The sequence below is a fragment of the Nannobrachium achirus genome, assembly GCF_963921795.1.
Source record: "Nannobrachium achirus genome assembly, chromosome: 11".
NCBI classification, from domain to species: Eukaryota; Metazoa; Chordata; class Actinopteri; order Myctophiformes; family Myctophidae; genus Nannobrachium; species Nannobrachium achirus.
The window spans coordinates 24,732,053-24,752,167 of NC_137820.1; the positions used below are offsets into that span (position 1 = coordinate 24,732,053).

Consider the following 20,115-nt stretch of genomic DNA (forward strand, 5'->3'; position numbering starts at 1 on the left):
GACCGTAGCCCAATCAGGGACCAGCATTTCTGGCAATGTCATCATTAACAGCTAATGAGAGACCAGCATTCCTGGTGATGCCAGTGGCCCTGCTGGCGCACACCTGTGCACAAGACAGAGTTGGCACCTCGACAGTGTGTAGGTCTAGTTGTGGGCTCGCTGAAAGGCGAGACCAGTATGTTCTCCCAAATCTTTATAGACCAAGTTTATTGTCCGACAGTAGAAAGGTAGGGCCTTTAGCCAATGAGGAGCAGCGTTCTTGGTGACATCACCACCATGAGAGCCCACACTGTTTCGTAGGAACCGTATTTCTAGTTGTGACCCGACATTACAAAGGCAGGTCCTTTAGCCAATGAGGAGCTGTGTTCTTGGTGACATCACCACCAACAAGTGCGACCCGATATAAATAACAACACCCACATGAAACCTTTTGTAGTATGTTCTCCCAAATCATTATATACTAAGGTTATTCTCCTCAAAAGACTAAACAACAGTACATAGCCTGATTTCAGACTCTGCGCTGAAGCTTGAGTCTGTCATTGTCCCACTGTGTAGAGATTTCAAAGGGGATTTGAATTTTGAAATTCCCAATCACAAGAGATCTGGTGGGAGGGGTTGTGTTTGACTCCTGTGTACACAAAAAGTTTTTGTGTACACAAAAACTCCCCTCCCCTCTATGACAGGTATCAAACAGGTCATTGTCTTTGATGTTTCATTGATTAGAGAGAAGTACACAACCCCTTTTGAAGTTCAAAGGGAGCAATTAAGAGCCCTGGCTGAGCTCCCCCTCCCTCCACTGTTTCTGTTGATTTTCTGTTTCTGCTGATTTGGTGTCTCGTTAGAGACTGCTGATTTGCTGTCTCGTTAGAGACAGCAAATCAGGCTCCGACTCTCATTGGCCTGGTTTGACTCAGACCAGAGAAACTCTAGGTTCATTACGCAACACCAGACCAAGAGAACCAGTCAGCTCAGAGAGTGGGCGGGTCTATGGGCTGGAGCCAGGCAACAAAGGCAAGGCCTTTAGCCAATGAGGGAGCAGCGTTCTTGGTGACATCACCACCAACAAGTGCAAACTGACAACACCCACATGAAAGCTTTTGTAGTATGGGCCAATCCAAACCCTTGGGTAGGCCATAAAAAGGGTACTTTGGGTATCAGAGGCAAAGTGAAGCACTTAAACTTTACAGCGAAGCTCTTCCCTCAAAATGTCTGTCTGTGGTAGGTCTTCTCTCCTCAATGAATTCTCTGGTGTCGTTTCAGATAATGGTTTTGGCTGAACCTTGTCCCACATGTCCCACAGCATTAGGGCCTCTCTCCTGTATGAATTCTCTGGTGTTGTTTCAGATTACTGCTCGTTCTGAACCTTGTTCCACACATGTCACAGCTGTAGGGTTTCTCTCCTGTATGCATTTTCTGGTGTTGTTTCAGATGACTGTTTTGGCTGAAACTGGTCCCACACTGGTCACAGCTGTAGGGCTTCTCTCCTGTATGAATTCTTTGGTGTCGTTTCAGAGTACTGTCCTCGCTGAAACTGGTCCCACACTGGCCACAGCTGTAGGGTTTCTCTCCTGTATGAATTCTCTGGTGGTGTTTCAGATGACTGCTCCTGCTGAACCTTGTCCCACATGTTTCACAGTGGTAGGGCGTCTCTCCCGTATGAATGTTCTGGTGAAGTTTGAGATGACTGTTTTGGCTGAAACTGGTCCCACACTGGTCACAGGTGTGGGGTTTCTCTCCTGTATGAATTCTTTGGTGGTGTGTGAGACCACTTCTTGTGCTGAAACTGGTCCCACACTGGTCACAGCTGTAGGGCTTCTCTCCTGTATGAATTCTCTGGTGTCGTTTCAGATTACTGTCCTCGCTGAAACTGGTCCCACACTGGTCACAGGTGTAGGGTTTCTCTCCTGTATGGATTCTCTGGTGGTGTGTGAGACCACTTCTTGTGCTGAAACTGGTCCCACACTGGTCACAGGTGTGGGGTTTCTCTCCTGTATGAATTCTCTGGTGGTGTGTGAGACCACTTCTTGTGCTGAAACTTGTCCCACACTGGTCACAGCTGTAGGGCCTCTCTCCTGTATGAATTCTCTGATGTTGTTTCAGATGACTTCTTCTGCTGAACCTTGTCCCACACTGGTCACAGGTGTAGGGCTTCTCTCCTGTATGAATTATCTGGTGTTGTTTCAGATTACTGCTCGTTCTGAACCTTGTTCCACACATGTCACAGCTGTAGGGTTTCTCTCCTGTATGCATTTTCTGGTGTTGTTTCAGATGACTGTTTTGGCTGAAACTGGTCCCACACTGGTCACAGCTGTAGGGCTTCTCTCCTGTATGAATTCTTTGGTGACGTTTCAGAGTACTGTCCTCGCTGAAACTGGTCCCACACTGGCCACTGCTGTAGGGTTTCTCTCCTGTATGAATTCTCTGGTGGTGTTTCAGATGACTGCTCCTGCTGAACCTTGTCCCACATGTTTCACAGTGGTAGGGCGTCTCTCCCGTATGAATGTTCTGGTGAAGTTTGAGATGACTGCTCTGGCTGAAACTGGTACCACACTGGTCACAGGTGTAGGGCTTCTCTCCTGTATGAATTCTCTGGTGTTGTCTCAGCTTACCGCTTGTACTGAACCTTGTCCCACATGTTTCACAGCTGTAGGGCTTCTCTCCTGTATGAATTCTCTGGTGTCGTTTCAGATTACTGTCCTCGCTGAAACTGGTCCCACACTGGTCACAGGTGTAGGGACTCTCTCCTGTATGAATTCTCTGGTGATGTTTGAGAAGGCTGTTTCTGCTGTAGATATGTTTCGTCAGTGGTAGTTGGGCAGGAAAAACATCTTAGATGGAGAATGAGGAGAGAGGGGGAAAAGAAAAGTATAAAATGTTTTTAAATAAAATGCAAGCTGTGTATCACCAACTGATCTTGTTCTAAATTGAAAAGCACCTCTCTACTTCTTTCTTTCTAGTCCTAGAGAAAAACTAGAAAGATGTGCAGTATATTTTTGAACGGTGCTAACCACTCCAATACGTGACTTTGTAAGTATTTGAAACTAGACTGCACTCTTTCGAGGTGCCAACTTAACTTGCGATTTTGTTATTTATAACAATTCACACTTGTTGGTGGTGAAGTCACTGAGAACGCTGCTCCCTCATTGGCTAAAGGCCCTGGCCGGAAAACAGACGGCACCGAAAGTAGTACTTGCACGCTCTGCTGGCGCAAGTAATAAGTATTTAATGGGCTACAAACCAGCAGTATTGGTCAAGCTTCATGTGACATCACAACATATAATATAAATAGGACAGAATTCTTCAGGAACAGTGTTTTCTGATGTGGTTTTTTTGTGATAAAATACCCTTCCAAAACATCTAACCATAAAAGCCCAATCACTAGCCTATAGCTTTTGCCATTACAGTTTTCCACACTGCTTTTATAAGACCAGACGATATACATGAGTATACTTTGTCAAGCACTGGACAAGTGTACAGGGACATAAATACATGCTCGCACACCTGTTCTGTGTAACTTAATCACAGGCTGCTTCAGCAAGGCTTGCTGGTAGATCTCTCGCTGTTCCTCCTCTGACGCAGCTGAAAAGATGTTGGACGACATCTGTCTTTTAAAAACACAAAATAGTTCATCTCCCTCGGTTCTCTCTGATAGTCGACATTTGAGGCCCGGTTTTACCGTTTGGGATCTGAGTCTGACTTTACTTGCTGACATGTCCTGAGGTCAGTAGGACTCTGATCAATGACTTGAGCCAGCCAGTCCAGTGTCCTTAACCAGGACCCACACTGTGTGTGTGTGTGTGTGTGTGTGTGTGTGTGTGTGTGTGTGTGTGTGTGTGTGTGTGTGTGTGTGTGTGTGTGTGTGTGTGTGTGTGTGTGTGTGTGTGTGTGTGTGTGTGTGTGTGTGTGTGTGTGTGTGTGTGTGTGTGTGTGTGTGTGTGTGTGTGTGCGCGCGCGCGCGTGCTTACACTGATGAGAGAAGAAGAGGGAGGTCTATCTACTTAATAGATAAATACTGCCACCTTGTTGTACTTTGAAGGAAGGACATTTGTGTGTGTGTGTGTGTGCGCCTGCTTGTCTGACTTGCATACTATAGGCATACATACTATCAGCATTATATTTCTTGTCAGAGCGGAAATAATTATTAACAAGAAAATCTATTGTTGTTATTATCACATGACCCATGAGATCATTTGTACCTAATTTGGTGAAATGTATGATGTCAACAATGAGTGGCAACAATGAGTGGCAAAATATATACATCTTAAATTTAGCCTCAAAGTTACCTAGTTAACCTTTAAAGAAAATATACTGTAAATCACAGGCTCCCAAGGTGTGGTCAGAGAACCCCCAGGGGTCCTTAAAGGCGTTCCAGGGGGGTCCAAGGCTACAGTATATGATTGTAAAGGCCCATTCCCACTGGGCCAGATAAAAGATTAAAAAAATCTCTTTCTTCAGATATCTTTCCATTCAAAGTGGATGGTAGATACAGATAAAAAAAATATCGACCACAGATATTTGCCACAGATACTTTTATCTGTGGCAGCTATTTTTTTTTATCTGTATCTACCATCCACTTTGAATGGAAAAATATCTGGAGAAAGAGATTTTTTTATCTGTTATCTGGCCCAGTGGGAATGGGCCTTAACCCTGATATCGTACACATGGACCCCTTTTGTCAGAGTTAAATTAGTCCCAGAGAAAAACAAATGTATCAAATGGGGTCCTTGGCCTAATAATCATAATATTGTGTATATCAGCATTAATTATCATTATAGCAGAGGAAAAGGAAAGAAAACACATATTTTTATAACGAGTGGACTTTGAACTCAATTGGAATTGTAGGAGCTGAGGCTTTAGCCGACATTTAGTTTGACACGGTTCCACAGATGAATATCGTGAGAATTGCAGATCTACAAGCCCTGGCAAAGCCGAAAGGTCCCAGGTTCGATTCTCGGCCCTGGCAATGTGTCGAGGTGAGACATCGACACACTGGTTGAAATAGATTTTTGGAGGGGGGGTTCTTTCACACCCCCTCACTGCCAGAGGCCTTTTAGTTTAGTTTAGTTTAGTTTATTTGATCATCATATTTCATACAGGTCATACATTCATATAATCATTGTTACAGGTGATCAAAAGGAATAGGCTGAAGCTAAAAGCTTGTGAATGCCTATCCTACATGTTCATGAATTAAGACATTGATTAGTTATAAGTGTTCAGATTATTATTGTGGGCTCGCCTGGAAGGCGAGCACACGTATGTTATCTTCATTATTTATTTATTTATTTATCTATCAGTCAGTCAGTCAGTATCTCCTCAAAACTTTGGCGCGATTCATCTCTTAAACGCTTACACCTTTCAACACCATTCAAATTTTTATGTGTTCAGCTTACTGAGGACACGTGTGCTTGTATTTTTGGTTTTGAAATGTTTTGTAGTATAAATATAAAAAATAAAAATGTTTAACTTTAAAGCTATACTGTGTAAGATTCTCAACTAGTGGTCAGTAGCCATATAGCAAACCGCGGTCGCGTTCGCGTCTTTCGCCCGTTTTTCGTACCTTCACACCCCCGCGTCTGCCTCCACAACGCCGAGAGCTATCTTTAGAGGGGTCCCTGGTTCCTGTGCGTTCAGGCATTCCGGAGAAACGGACTACTTCACCCTGCCTGGTAGGCGAGATTAGCTTTTGAGTAAAGAGACACACGGGCGACTACAAATATGGCGACCCCACTTCAAGATGCGCTGCATTGGCCGGTAGTGTACCATGTGTGCATGATCGGCGATGTGATTGGGCAACGTATACACAACGTATACAGATGATGCAGATTACGTCATCATGGCGCGAAAACCGGTCCACGGCCAGGATCATAGAAAACATATAAAGAGAAGGCTTCAGAAGCTGAAAATAACGGAGTGGGTGTTCTAAAACTTTAGCGATTTAACAGTTAGGACAATTTTAAGATTTGTTTTATAAAAAAAGTTACATAGTAAAACTTTAAGCACCCAATGCATTTCCAATGGGTGTAGTGAGTGGGGACAGAGTGGAGAGAAGGATAATAGACCCATGTTTATGTTAAGGCGCTGTGGCTGCAATATTCAAACTTCAGATATGCTATTTATATCATTGCGTTCACACAGGTCTGCTCTCTGATTTGATCCAAATATCTAAGCTGTGTGATGTATATATTCTGAGTTAAAACTACAAATATCTCTAAATGTTCCTCTCCACTCTACTGATTGAAACAGCTGTGATTAAAGGCCTGTCTGTCATTGGCTGTTCTGTGGTGCTGCAAAGTAACCAAGTACATTTACTCAAGTCTATACAAGTACTTGTACCTACAGTACAATTTTGAGGTACTTTTACTCTACTTTCCATTTTTGTTACATATACTCTACTATAAATACAGCATTTGACAGCTTCAGTTACTTGTTACTTTGCAGATTTTATTATTAATAAAAAAACATAGATGGACCACTTAATACTGCTATGAAGTTGATCTACAATGTGCACGCACACGCACACGCACGCACGCACGCACGCACGCACGCACGCACGCACGCACGCACGCACACACGCACACACACACACACACACACACAAACAACTGTTACTGTGTTACTGTGGAGACGTTTGCTTGTATTTGTCTTTGAGACATGTTTTGTAGTGTTTTAGAAATTTTACTTAAAAAGAATAAGGTTTTAGGATCCCGGGCAATGGGATTTACAGTATATCCTAGAACCCGCAGGGACACTCAGCCGTATTAGTGGTTGTTGTTGGTTGTCAGGGAGATATCACAACCAATGCATTTTCAAATCAGATCCACAAACACAATAAAAGTCATGCTCCACTCCTCAGTCTGGAGTGGCCACATAGAAGAACGCCTTGGTTATAGACATAGTGGAGGACAGATGTGATCTGGGATTGTTAACCTACAGTATATGCACTCAATATACACCTCTAGAACACATAGAATATGTACAGTAAGGTTCAGTACAGTACAGTAAAAGTACAGTAAGGTTCAGTAGAGTACAGTAAAGTACAGAAAGGTACGGTATAGTAGAGTACAGTACAGTAAGGTACAGTAAAGTACAAAACAATACAGTAAGGTACAGTAGAGTACAGTAAAGTACAGTAGAGTACAGTAAAGTACAATAAAGTACAGTAAGGTACAGTAGAGTACAGTAAAGTACAGTAGAGTACAGTAAAGTACAGTATAGTAAGGTACAGTAGAGTACAGTACAGTAAGGTACAGTACGGTACAGTAGAGTACAGTATAGTATAGTACAGTAAGGTACAGTACAGTAAGGTACAGTAAAGTACAGTACAGTAAGGTACAGTAGAGTACAGTAAAGTACAGTAAGGTACAGTACAGTAGAGTACAGTAAAGTACAGTAAGTTACAGTAGAGTACAGTAATTTACAGTGAGGTACAGTAGAGTACAGTAAAGTACAGTAAGTTACAGTACAGTACAGTACAGTACAGTACAGTACAGTACAGTAAGGTGCAGTACAGTATAGTAAGGTACAGTACAATACTGTAAGGTACTGTACCTTACAGTACCTTAAAGTATCCTATTTGTTGGGTTGGAAGCGAGCCCACACTGTTTCGAAGGAACAGTATTTCTAGTTATTATTATTATTTTTTCAAACAAAAAGAGAAAGAAAAGAAAAAAGAGAAAGAAAAGAAAGAAGAAAAAAGAAAAGAAAAAAAAAACTAAAAATTAAAAACTAAAAACAAAATGTATAAGGAAATAGACTTGATACATTCCATAATACTAACAATTCAAGAAACAGAGATATGTTACAAAGTAATAGTAAGAGAAATAATAATAGAATTAATAATACTAACAAGTACGAATAGATGATAGTGATAATAATGAGACTATGAACTGCTGTATTTGGCCAGGATATTTAATTTGAGTATTTTTTTAAATTGTGAAATGTTCTTACTGTGTTTGATCTCTTCTGTCAAACTATTCCAAATCTTTACTCCACAAATAGAAATGCACATACTTTTTAGGGTAGTCTGAACAGATGCTTGTTTAAAATTGAGTTCCCACCTTAGTTCGTAGCCCCCCTCCCTGTCACTAAACATGTTAAGAATGTTAGCTGGAAGCAGTTTATTTCTTGCTTTGAACATCATTTGAGCAGTTTTGAACTCTACTAGGTCAGGAAGTTTCAATGTACAAGACCTCAAAAATAGATTATTAGTGTGTTCATAAAACCCCACTTTATGTACTATTCTTATTGCCCTTTTTTGTAATATAAATAAAGGATGAATATTACTACTGTATGTGTTTCCCCACACTTCCAGGCAGTAGGACAGATAAGGCAGTATGAGCGCATTGTACAGGGTTAACAGAGACGTATAATTAAGTATATCCCTTGTTTTCCCTAAGACACCAACATTCCTTGCCACACTTGCCCGCACATACTGTATATGGGATTTCCAGTTTAATTGATGATCTATTACTACTCCCAAGAACATATTTTCGTAAACTCTTTCCAATTGAATACCGTCAATTTTTAGTTCAACTGGAGTGTTTGGTGGAATAATTTTATTTCCAAAAATCATGAATTTGTTTTTTTTTAGATTTAGAGATAACTTATTTAAGGCAAACCACTGCTTTAGTTTGTAGAGTTCAGCTGAGACCACATCCAGTAGTTGTTTAATGTTTTCGCCCGCACAAAGGATGTTTGTGTCGTCGGCAAAAACAACATAATTCAAAATGTATGGTTGACTAGAGTTTTTTTCATGGTGCCCTCATTGGGGTGGGGAGAGGCAGCATGACAAAAGTGTTACGTTGTGACAAGTCTTTGAATATTTTGACCTAATTCTATAAGTGTCTTCTAAATCCTTGTAAGTTTTTTTTTTTTTGAAAAACACATGTCAGTGGTGCTCAAACTTTTTCATTTGAAGGAACCCCAAAATGATATGTATGCCAACGGACCCCCATCTCAAAATGTTTCGTTCCAGGGACCCCCAGGAGCAGAATTTTGAGTTATAAATGTCCACTTAAAATACACATAAATTATATTCAAAGATTTGCACACATTTTCACGACTTTTCAAAAGTGGCTGATCTACAAGCTCGCACTCTGTGCCGTGCTGTGAGCTTGTAGATCTGCCATTTTTCAATAGCATTAAATAATTCAATGAACATACAGATACAGTATACGTACTACAGTATGTATGTCTACCGTATATTATAACATTTTAAAAAAGTATGCCCTGTTCCGGAGCAGTAAAAGCAATGTCACAGCCTGAAGATTTTGTGTGCAGATTAAAACTTTTTTTTTTTTTTTTTTTTTGTCTCTGCAGGGAAAAGTGTTACGAAAGTCTCTCCTCACACGCTACTTTGGAAATCAAAGGCTTCTCTCCAAATCAGACTTTGGGAGTGGGAACAGCTCATCCGGAGGCTTTGCCAAGCCATCATCTGGAGGTACTGAGAAATGCAACCAGTAACACCAGCAGTACTGCTGGGAAGAGCAAGAAACTCTCTTTTTAAACAAGTCCCCCTATCAGTATGTTGATTGATTCACCTGTAACTACTGGCACTGTAAAGTTAGCGAGCAGTTCCAGTAAACCGCATAATACTGTGCCGGTACCATACTGTTTGTATACACAGGATGCAGTATATGATGAATTTTACACTAATATATATATATATATATATACGTGTTCATCTTTAAGATGTGTGTGTGTGTGTGTGTGTGTGTGTGTGTGTGTGTGTTTTAATGGATTTGGTTTCATTTGTATGCTGTCATAGTTTGAGAACTACTGATTTTGACCAAAATGCAGGTTTAAATTAATTCTGCAATGAATCTTTGTATTTACAATTTAACAGGATTTTTTTTATAAGGCTCCCTCATTGTATCACGATATAATACGACATCTCTGAAAAGGCGTATCGTGGAGACATTGTATCGTCTCAACGATATTTATCACCATATCGTCCCATCCCACAGCAGGGTCCCCTGCGGTGGACTCTGACAAGCCAGGCAGCAGCATGACGGAGATCCAGTGTCTGCTGGACAACGTCGGGGCCTCAGAGCTGGTCATCGACCTCATCGTCAACACCAAGAACGACCGCGTGTTCGAAGAGAGCATCCTTCTGGGCATCGCCCTCCTCAGGGGTGGAAACACACAGATACAGGTACACAGTCACATCTAGAGCAGTGGTCCTCAATCTTTTCAGGCCACGACCCCCAAAATCATCATATTTTAACGGGAGACCCCCCCCCCCCCCCACCCTGACGAGCACTACGAGTTGAGGCATTTAATTTTGTATAACGCGGTTCTATTGCAGACCTGCCAACCCGTACGCATTTTGCGTACTAAGCACGCATTTTAAGGCTCTGTACGCAGGTACGCTATTTCCCCTCATTACTACGCAACTTCGGGGGATGGGCGTGACGTGGTATAACAACAGCAAACGAGGCGAAGATGTTTGCAACCTGCCGTGTAGTTCCTCCCAGGCACCACTGAATGGTGTGTGAATGGGGCGCATGGCGCTGGGGAGCACTAGAACAGAAGATGTGCTCGTTTTTTTCGGCAGAAGAAGAATTGAACCGGATGCATGAGTTTGTTTTGGTTTTTCAGCGCGGTGCAGCATAACTCCATGGGTGCAGCATGTACACTTACGCTACTAATCATAGAGTTAATAAGAAGCTACTCATTTCATAGCTATCGCCGCCCGGTTTGTACAACGGCGATATTAATCCGATTCATTTATAAAGAAGATAAACGGAGAATGGCCGTGTTGTGCGAGTCGTCGGAGTTGCCCCCACAATGCTGCCGACTAACAGGTAATATATTAAGATAACACTCAGCTGAGGTGAATTCACATGTCAGCAGCCACGATGGTGAGAATGAAATGGTTGTTATGTTGTTGTCGCTCCTCTCCGCGATGCGACCGCGGTTTTAATCAAGTGAATCAATAATATTATACTATTAAATTGCGATCGCAGAAAGGGTCGAACTCGTTCTTCTGCTACACCACAAAAATGTGGAATGCCTTACCGAAGGCCATAAAGGAGTGTGGATCACTAGCATCCTTTAAAATTGCCCTAAAAAACCACTTACAGGCAGCACACTAAAAAACCACTTACAGGCAGCAGCCGTTCACAACTGGTAAAAACCTAGCCCAACCCTACCCTCCCTGCCCCTTCCTATACTGTACATACTGATTGTTTAGACTTACTGTTACCTGCCCCTTCCTTGTATATATTGTATATACTGTACTTACTGATTGTATAGACCTGTTTTCTTTTTTTCTTTACATATCTACTGCATAGTACTGTGTTCTATTTGTCTGTCATTCAATGTTATATGAGATACTTAAATGGTTTCCTGTTGAAATAAGCTTAGTCTTTTCATGGATCTCCTTTTAGTAGACCTTGTACCAGTGAACTGTACCGTCATGAATCTGTACATTTTCCTATGCAAACTTCTAATAAAGCCTTCAATCAATCAATCAAAATCGCCTCCGCGACAGCTTGTTGTGTATGAAGCCTGTGTTATACTTCGTCATACGACGGTGTTGCACGTGAGCGAAGTCGGGAAATGTCAAAACGTGTGACCAGGTACAATGAACTGTAGTAATAGATAATTGACCATGATCAGGCTTTAGAGTAAATATCCAAAATAAAATACTGGGCTCCCTGTTCCACTATCTCTATTGTCAAAAACATTAAAGGTGAACAAGTTATTTATCACCTGTGAATATATGAAGACATTAATGGTTTGTTAACAATGAGTAGCCTGTATCCTCTATGAATGAATATACAGACTAGACGGTATGTGATCTATACACAATGTAGGCATATATATCAATTAATGAATGCAATAGAAACCTACATGAGTTGAATACTTTCAACTTCATGCAAATCATGCACAGAAAGGTGGTTTTATTTAGGCTGCTCAATTAACAATGTTTAACAAAGACACAGGTAAATATTTAAAGGTAAATAGCCTACCTGAAAATTTAAAGCTATTTTGCTATTTGAATAACATGATTATGTTGATGTATGTTCATTCATTAAGTCACTGGTGAGACTGTTTTGCTAGTCTATTGTTAACTAACTCTGAGCAAGTGCAGTTAGTATATTTTATTAAAGATTTGTCAACAATATTGCCAAAGCAACATTACTGTATTGCCTGGTAATACTAGCCTACCTTTTCTCCAGACCAAATGGCATTTTTATTTAAAAGGTTGTTCTAACATCTTGCCTCCTCCTATTAGTGTAAGTCAAGACATGCAATGTGCTACATTTCTGGTGTGAAATTTTGTTAACATAACTGTAAAGGTCCCACCCAAAAAGGTGCATGGAACCCCCCAAAATATACGCTGTTTTGTGCGGGAAAACAAACAAAAATTGCACCGCGGGCGCTGCGCGGGCGCTGCGGGCGCCATGAGTACTCAAAAAAATTTGCCAGGGTTGGCAGGTCTGCTATTGTGAAAATAGCAGATCTACATGCCTGGCGTTGCGAGGCGTTGTGAGCATCGGCTATTTTCACAATTTCTGCCTAGAATATTTGACAATTTGGCCAATGTTTATTTTGTCCTTTTAGAGGTATTAACTCATTTAGTGCCCGAACCGAATAATTTCGGTTCTTTTTTCCATTCCCATACTAATTTTTTAATCTATTTCGCTTACCCTGAGCTGCTAGTAGCGACGTGGGTGGTCCTGGCTCGTCCACCGCTTCACAACGAGCCATTCTACTTGTCCCGATGATTTATTCCATTGAAAATGGTTTAGAAAAAAGTTTAGAGCCCCCCCAAAAAAACGCTGTTTCAGCAAGACGTATTAAGGATTGCTAGAACCGACATTTTTCGGTTCCTTTAGTAAAATGAATTAAATAATCGGAGGCCTCAACGAAGCCCCGGTCGAATTTTCCATCCAAGCACAAGGCCGTGATTCTGTTTACATGGCCCGTAATGGGAAAAAAAAGGCAGCGCCACGCCGCCCACTCCAATAGAAAAACACATCTTTACAGTGGATTTTCTCCGGGCCAGCAGAAAAGTTTTTTTGGCGGCTGAATAACTTTAGATCGGTCTTCTAAAAAATTACATAGCCGATTGCTAACTGAAAGCTAACTTCCTCCGGCTCGCTAGCATAGCACTCATTCCAGTGTAAAGCCAAGCCAGCTCAGGCTGGGGACCCGGATGTGATAGTGAATGTCTACGGGAGAATGGCTGGCACTCTAGCGGTAGCCTGACACTTCAGTCCGCACATCACCCCCCCCTGTTGGTGGGTGGTTTGTAGTGTGGACTGAAGCTGCACATATTTTAATCTATTTCAAACGCGCCTGAAGAGCGGGCGCATTGAATGGGCCAATCAGGGTTGTATGCTTGGGGCACGTGAACTCTATGCTCCGGTCCCAGCCCCCTCCAAACAGAGCTCTTGAGCTCACGTGAGACTCGCTCGTGGACTCTGATTGGTGTCCTCTGCCCACGTGAGAGTCTAGTGGACTCTGATTGGTCCGTGAAAACTGTCATGGCGGAGTCAGACTCGACTCGCATTATTTTAATAAACTATGAAATAGTGCCGTTTCCTCACGTTTTAATACCATTTTGCACTAACGTAAACATGCAGACATATAATATGTTATGAGAAATAACGTATTTTTGCAATGTCACGCCACGTCGCCGTCGCGCGTGTGTGTGTGTGTGTGTGTGTGTGTGTGTATGTGTGTGTGTGTGTGTGTGTGTGACGTCAATAGGCTTTAGCCCGCCCACGCCGAAGTAGAATCTGCCCTTGTAATCTCAGACTCTCCCGGAGTGAAACGTAGTGAACGTAGTGTGAGATGTCTGGCGCTCGCAGTCAGGCAACTCTAGCGGCACCTTGCGGCGCCCGGCAGTAATTGAGTTAAAAAGTCCTTAAATTGTCACTTAAGAAATGTGCAGATACGCTCTATACACTTAAACTTTATGTTGGTTTGTTTACTGTTGAGTGAGAAAACAATGTTGCACATTAAGTTAATCATCTGGGGACCCCCCAAAATAATTTGGAGACCCCCCCAGGGGGTCCCGACCCACAGGTTGAGAACCACTGAGCTTGAGCACTGTTAACCAAACAGTGGGCCAGGACATATTTTATGGGTCAAAGAGATGGTGTATGTCAAAACATAAATTAAAAATAATTCCCCAAGATTCTACATTTTTCATGAAAAATAAAATAAAATAAATAAAAAGAATGTCATGAATAAATCAGTGAATCAAAGAAATTCCATAAATTAGAAAGCCAATGTTTAAGAAGTAGTGAAAACAGCCAATCTACAAGCTCACAACGCGGCATGAAGCGTCGTGTTATTTTCACTAGTTTGGGTCCCAGGAAAACATCTAATTCATCTTTTGGGTCCTGAGCTAAAAGGTTTGGGAACCACTCATCTAGAGTGTTGCATAAATTGACCCATAAAAGTCCATGGACTTGGTGCACATGGTGTGGCACACAAACACACACAAACACATACGTACATACACACACACTATTTATTCAAACCCTACATTGATTAAACTGCAAGCCATATTATATTGCGGCATTTGTTCGACGTTCCATTTGTTCGACTCTGGTGAATGTTAACCTGGTGAAATGCTAACCTGCCGACGCTGGTGAATGCTAACTCTGCTTAAACCTAACCCTAACCCTTAGTCGAACGAATGAAACGTAGAAATATCGAGATTTCCCCTTTTTTCACCACTCTTCCATCCACCCAGAACTCGTTCTACAGCCAGCTGCACAAACAGAAGAAGTCGGAGAGGTTCTTCAAAGTGTTCTACGACCGCATGCATCTGGCCCAGCAGGAGATCCGATCCACTGTGTCCGTCAACATGTTTGATGGACATGTCTGCAGCAGCAGGAAAAGGGAGGACGATGGTGACACTGCTGGCATCAGGTTCAAGAAAGGTAACCCATTTAGGTCTAGAATTATTGAATGCTTTAATCAGTGAAAAATAGCAGATATACAAGCCCGCGCTGCGAGCTTGTAGACCTGCTATTTTTGAAAAAGTCGTGAAAATGTGTGCAAATCTTTGAATATATGTATTTTCAAAGCAAACGTTTTTAACTCAAATTCTGCTTCTGGGTGGTCCCTGGAACTAAATATTTTGAGATGGGGGTCCGTGACCAAATAAATATCATTTTGGGGGTCCTTCACATGAAAAGGTTTGAGAACCACTGACATAGTAGTCTCTCAAGAACAGACCAACTGAGTGAAAAACACCTTTTCTTTGACGATGGCTAGCCAGATTGCTGACATAGAAACAAAGGTTTTTCAAAAAACCTTAGAAGGATTCAAAAGACAATTGATAGAATCGGGTCAAAATTCAAATTTTCACGATAAAAAAAAAATAGCAGATCTACAAGCTCGCAGCGCGGCACTCGGTGCCGCGCTGTGAGCTTGTATATCTGCTATTTTTCAATAGTTAAAGCATAAAATAATGATACACAATAATGTGTACCCGTTCTGTTAAACATCTGCATTACTTAATTCACAAGAACTCTACACAAAAGACACGTCTTCAACTGTGCACGTCCACACAACCATGCTTGTCCTCTAGTACTGATACAAGAAAAAGCTTGTTTCTGACCCTGTCTGTCCTTTGTGCCCTATAGGGAAGGACTCTGGTCTTAGTATGAGGGAAGACATGCGAGGCCAGTTGAAGGAGGCTTCTTGTGCAACCTCGAAGGCCTTTGTGTCCTTCAGGAAGGAGCTGGACACGGAGCTGGAGGGTCTTGGTCAGACCGGCGAGGTGTTTGGGACAGAGGAGGCCGTAGTGGAAGCTCAGATGAGCGCTGCCATCACCATCATGCAACCCATCCTGCGCTACCTGCAGCTGCTCTGTGAGAACCATAACTCAGAACTGCAGGTACTGGTTGTTAACTAAGAGCTGAAAAAAACGAAATGCTTGGTTTTCTATGAACTTGTATTGAATATGGTGACTCAATTTGCTCATTTATTATCCACCAGGAGATCACGCATTCACCCATTTGTCTGCCTGTCTGTCTGTCAGTCTTTCTGTCTGTCTGCAGATAATCTTGCACACTATTAGGCCAATCAGCGTTATATACATTTTTTTCTCATTAATATTAAAACAGAAAAAAGTTAAACAAATTGACAACCGCTGCTGCAAAAACATGGTCGGTTGATGTTACCACAGTCCTGCAACCAATTTAACAACTTTTCTAGAGACTAGAGACAAAACAAAAAAAAAAGAAACCCTGCCATCATTGTAGCATGAAAAGTATGATTTTTTTTTTAAGCTTTGATCATTTTAAGGCTTTGAAAAGTGTCTGCTCTGTCTATTAGTGGTCTGTACAGGAAGAGAGACACCAGAGTGGACTGTGAGGTCCATCGTAGGCAGACCACTTTTGGACAGAATGTCTTCTCCATCAAGGGGCCTATGATGGCATAGCCTCCCTGTCACTCTAAGGGAAAGGCCCACCTTGTGAACTACTTTTAAATCTTAGTCATTTAGTCATGTCAAATTAGGCTATAGATGTTCAAAATTGTTTAGGTAGACTTAAGAGATAAGCGACCTTCACGTCGCATACACAAACTTTAGAAGGCAATCATGGCCAATCAGGAGGGAATAATGGGAAATGGGACAGATCCATGTTGATGACATGAGTATCTAGAGATACTGTGTACCGCTTTGCGTGATTTTAGGCCAAAATCTGTTGGAGCAGTGTTGAAAAATGTGTTTTGCAAAAAACTACCTGATGGTGGCACTAGAAGAGGGCCATGTGTGAAATTAGGGGCGGAGGTTGTGATTTGCCATCCAATTTGCGTGATTTTAGGCCAAAATGTGTAGGAGCAGTGTTCAAAAATGTTTTTTTTTTGCAAAGATCGGCCTGATGGTGGCAATAAATGGGACAGATGCATGTTGATGACATGACTCTAGAGATACTGTGTACTGCTTTGCGGGATTTTAGGCCAAAACTGTTGGAGCAGTGTCCAAAAATGGGTTTAGCTAAAATCAGCCTGATGGTGGCGCTAGAGGAGGGCCATGTGAGAAATGAGGTTGAGGTTGTGGTTTGGCAGCGAGTTTGGCATGGATAGGAGCAACGGTGGCAGAGATACGAGTAGGGCAAAAGTGTGATGTGACGTCTGACGGACAGACTGACTGACTGACTAAAGGCCTGTCCATACTTCGACCGAAACCGCCGTTTTCGGTCAAAAGGTCCTTTTCAACTATAAAATGTAATTCCTCGAAAGTTCTGGAATGCTTTTTCCCCGAACAATAGTTCTGAAATTTGCACTACGAGATGCTGTCACTCGCCGAAATCATGTTCGGTGAAACGGCCAACGTGATTGGTCGGTTGGATCCCCCCCAGCTACTGTACATTGGAAAGCCTGGTGACGCGAGGCTACTGTACATTTTAGCTTTTGTTTTTTGCTTTGCGACCCGCGAAAACTACTATTAGTAGGCTACTATACTGTCTGTGTCGGTGCATGCTCAATGAGCGGCGCGACACGACGCAGAAGGACGAGAAGGTCATCAAAACGACTGGCAGACATTCTCATTATTTCAAAATGTTTCTCCTCGTCCATGCCTCTCTCATCCCCTGAACGAGAGTCTGATCCAGGCCATGCTCGCCTCCTCCTCAGCCGCACAAAGCAGGGCAAAATCCTCCTCCTCCTCTCTGCCTCCGCTAACATTTCCTCCTCGTCTTCCTCCACAATACGTGCCACCGCTTCCAACTTCCAACGTGCCAACCCTCCGAACAGGAGCGAAGTATGAACATCCGACGCTTTTTTTTCGGAAAAGATAAAAAATAAAAAAGTTTATTTTTCAACCGAAAAGTTCGGTTCTGTCGAAGTATGGAGATGCCTTAACGGACAGACTGACAGCCGGTGGAGGTTTTGATAGTAACTGCGACCTGACGGTCGCAATTACATTATAAGGGAAGGTGTCCTAGTTGATTGATATTTGTGCTTTACTCAGTGCACCTTTCTAGTTAATAATTTCGTTTTTTTATATTCTGAATCCAGAACTTTCTGCGCGACCAGAACAACAAGACTAACTACAACTTGGTGTGTGAGACACTCCAGTTCCTGGACTGTATTTGTGGCAGCACCACTGGAGGCCTGGGGCTGCTGGGCCTCTACATCAATGAGAGCAATGTGGACCTTGTCCGCCAGACCTTGGAGACCCTCACAGAGTACTGCCAGGGACCCTGTCATGAGAATCAGGTAGGGACCACATTTCACTGAATAAATTGTCCCCTAGCTCTGGTCCATAGCGTTAGAAGTTCTCCTTAATGCTATGGAACTGATGAGCCCTTGTGCTCACACTCGCGGTAGCCCAGGCTGCGCAGCCTCTCATCTGTAGTAAAAAATTAAAAATACACTTTTGCTACTTGCTAAAACAAAAATGGGTTTAAGATGTTGAAAGCACTTGGAGACCCCCACCTCACATCTAAAATACAGTTTTTGGCCAGAAAAGAAAACATTTCACTGGGGAAAAAAGAAAATACATAAAAATAGTTAATCATCTACAGATGTCAAGTGGGGGGCTCAGAGTGTTCCCACTAGGGAAATGAGGCTTTCAACTCCCTAAAACCGTTATTGTTTTGGTGAGTAGCAAAAGTGTATTTATATTTTTACTACAGACGATAGGCTGTGTAGCCTGGGGTGTGAGCGCAAGGGCTCATCGGTCCCATAGTGTTAAGAGGAAATCATCTAACGCTATGGAACTTCATCTAACGCTATGGACCAGAGCTACTCACACCCACAACGTATTATTCGTAGAATGTTTTATTTGTGAAAAAATACGCACAGCCACACTGCATATGAGACATGCTGTTATCTGAAGTGATGTGCAATCAATCATGGTCCCTCTTATTATAACCAGTCCTGTATAGTCAAGCATGAGTCGAATGGTATCGACATAATCATCGCGCTGATCGTCAATGACATCAACCCCCTGGGAAAGCATCGGTTGGACCTGGTAATGGAACTCAAGGTAAGAAACCCTGGTCTCTCTGAGAGCCCTTGCATTCTGCTCAATATGAAGCATAGGTTTTAAAAATCTTAGTTTTTTCTTTTCATGAAATGATAGTAGTAGTAATCTCCCTTGTAGTTAATATTTTTTAAATATGATTATGTATGTGAATGACATTGTATACAGTATTTTGTGACATCTATCAATAATAACTATCTGGTTAATATTTGATCCATGCATCCATGATAGTCAGGACTCTGTCATCTCTGCAGCGTACAGTTATTTTGCATGTAAATGTCTTGTAGAACAATGCCTCCAAGTTGCTGCTGGCCATCATGGAGAGTCGCCACGACAGCGAGAACGCAGAGAAGATACTGTTCAAAATGAGACCCAATGAACTGGTGAGTGCCAACGCAGAATGCACAAATGCATCCACAATGTGCTGTGTCAAACAAGTGTGTTTTCAGTTGAATGTAAGTGATTTTGAACTGCAGAGCATCTGTCTTGACAGGTGGATGTGATGAAGGAGGTCTATGGCCAGGGAATGGAGGGCGACACAGATGAGGAGAACCAAACTGACCAGATTAAACCTAGAGACGTTGGACATAATATCTACATTCTGAGTCACCAGGTAGAACGTGCTTGTGGGGTTGCTTGATTCTTGCTAAAACTATAGCAAATAAAATATATATACAAGTAACACGCCGTAAGGGTGAGGAGTGACCGCTAGGTCGACAGCGGTTGAGAGAAGTTGTTGTTATTGTGCCTGTGGGCGTCGACATCATGAAATTGAATTGACATATCTTTGACCAAATGGTATGTAATGACCTCTGTGATCGTGGTGGTTGTGGAGATGGATTGTACATTCTGGTTCTGGTTAGTTCCCCTTTGCAAGATCCAACAGAGTTGACCAAATAAGATTCCCGATATAAGAATAATGTGTTGTAGTAAAGTATTATTTTCCTGCTTCCTAGTTGGCCAGACACAATAAGATCCTAAAGCAGAGCCTGAAGCCGGGCACAGTGTCAGGACTGGGGGCGGTGCTGACGCCGCACGATGACGATGAGGGAGATGATGCTCTTAATTTCTATGCCAACCACACCGCTCAGATAGAGGTAGGTCTTGGCATCACAGGTCTATCTGAACCAGCCACCAAACATCAAACCGTT

The 20,115-nt window shown here is 42.3% G+C and overlaps 1 protein-coding gene across 1 annotated transcript in view; it reads left to right on the top strand.

The window, feature by feature from the left end:
* LOC308294238 (inositol 1,4,5-trisphosphate-gated calcium channel ITPR2-like) overlaps window positions 1-20,115 on the top strand; it is a 141,589-nt gene that overhangs the window by 41,854 nt on the left and 79,620 nt on the right. Inside the window, exons 38-46 of the mRNA XM_080736965.1 lie at window positions 9,319-9,439; window positions 9,966-10,153; window positions 14,717-14,906; window positions 15,615-15,868; window positions 17,995-18,195; window positions 18,857-18,967; window positions 19,252-19,347; window positions 19,458-19,577; window positions 19,921-20,061. Coding sequence (XP_080593091.1) covers window positions 9,319-9,439; window positions 9,966-10,153; window positions 14,717-14,906; window positions 15,615-15,868; window positions 17,995-18,195; window positions 18,857-18,967; window positions 19,252-19,347; window positions 19,458-19,577; window positions 19,921-20,061 — 1,422 coding nt within the window. The remainder of the gene's footprint in view (window positions 1-9,318; window positions 9,440-9,965; window positions 10,154-14,716; window positions 14,907-15,614; window positions 15,869-17,994; window positions 18,196-18,856; window positions 18,968-19,251; window positions 19,348-19,457; window positions 19,578-19,920; window positions 20,062-20,115) is intronic.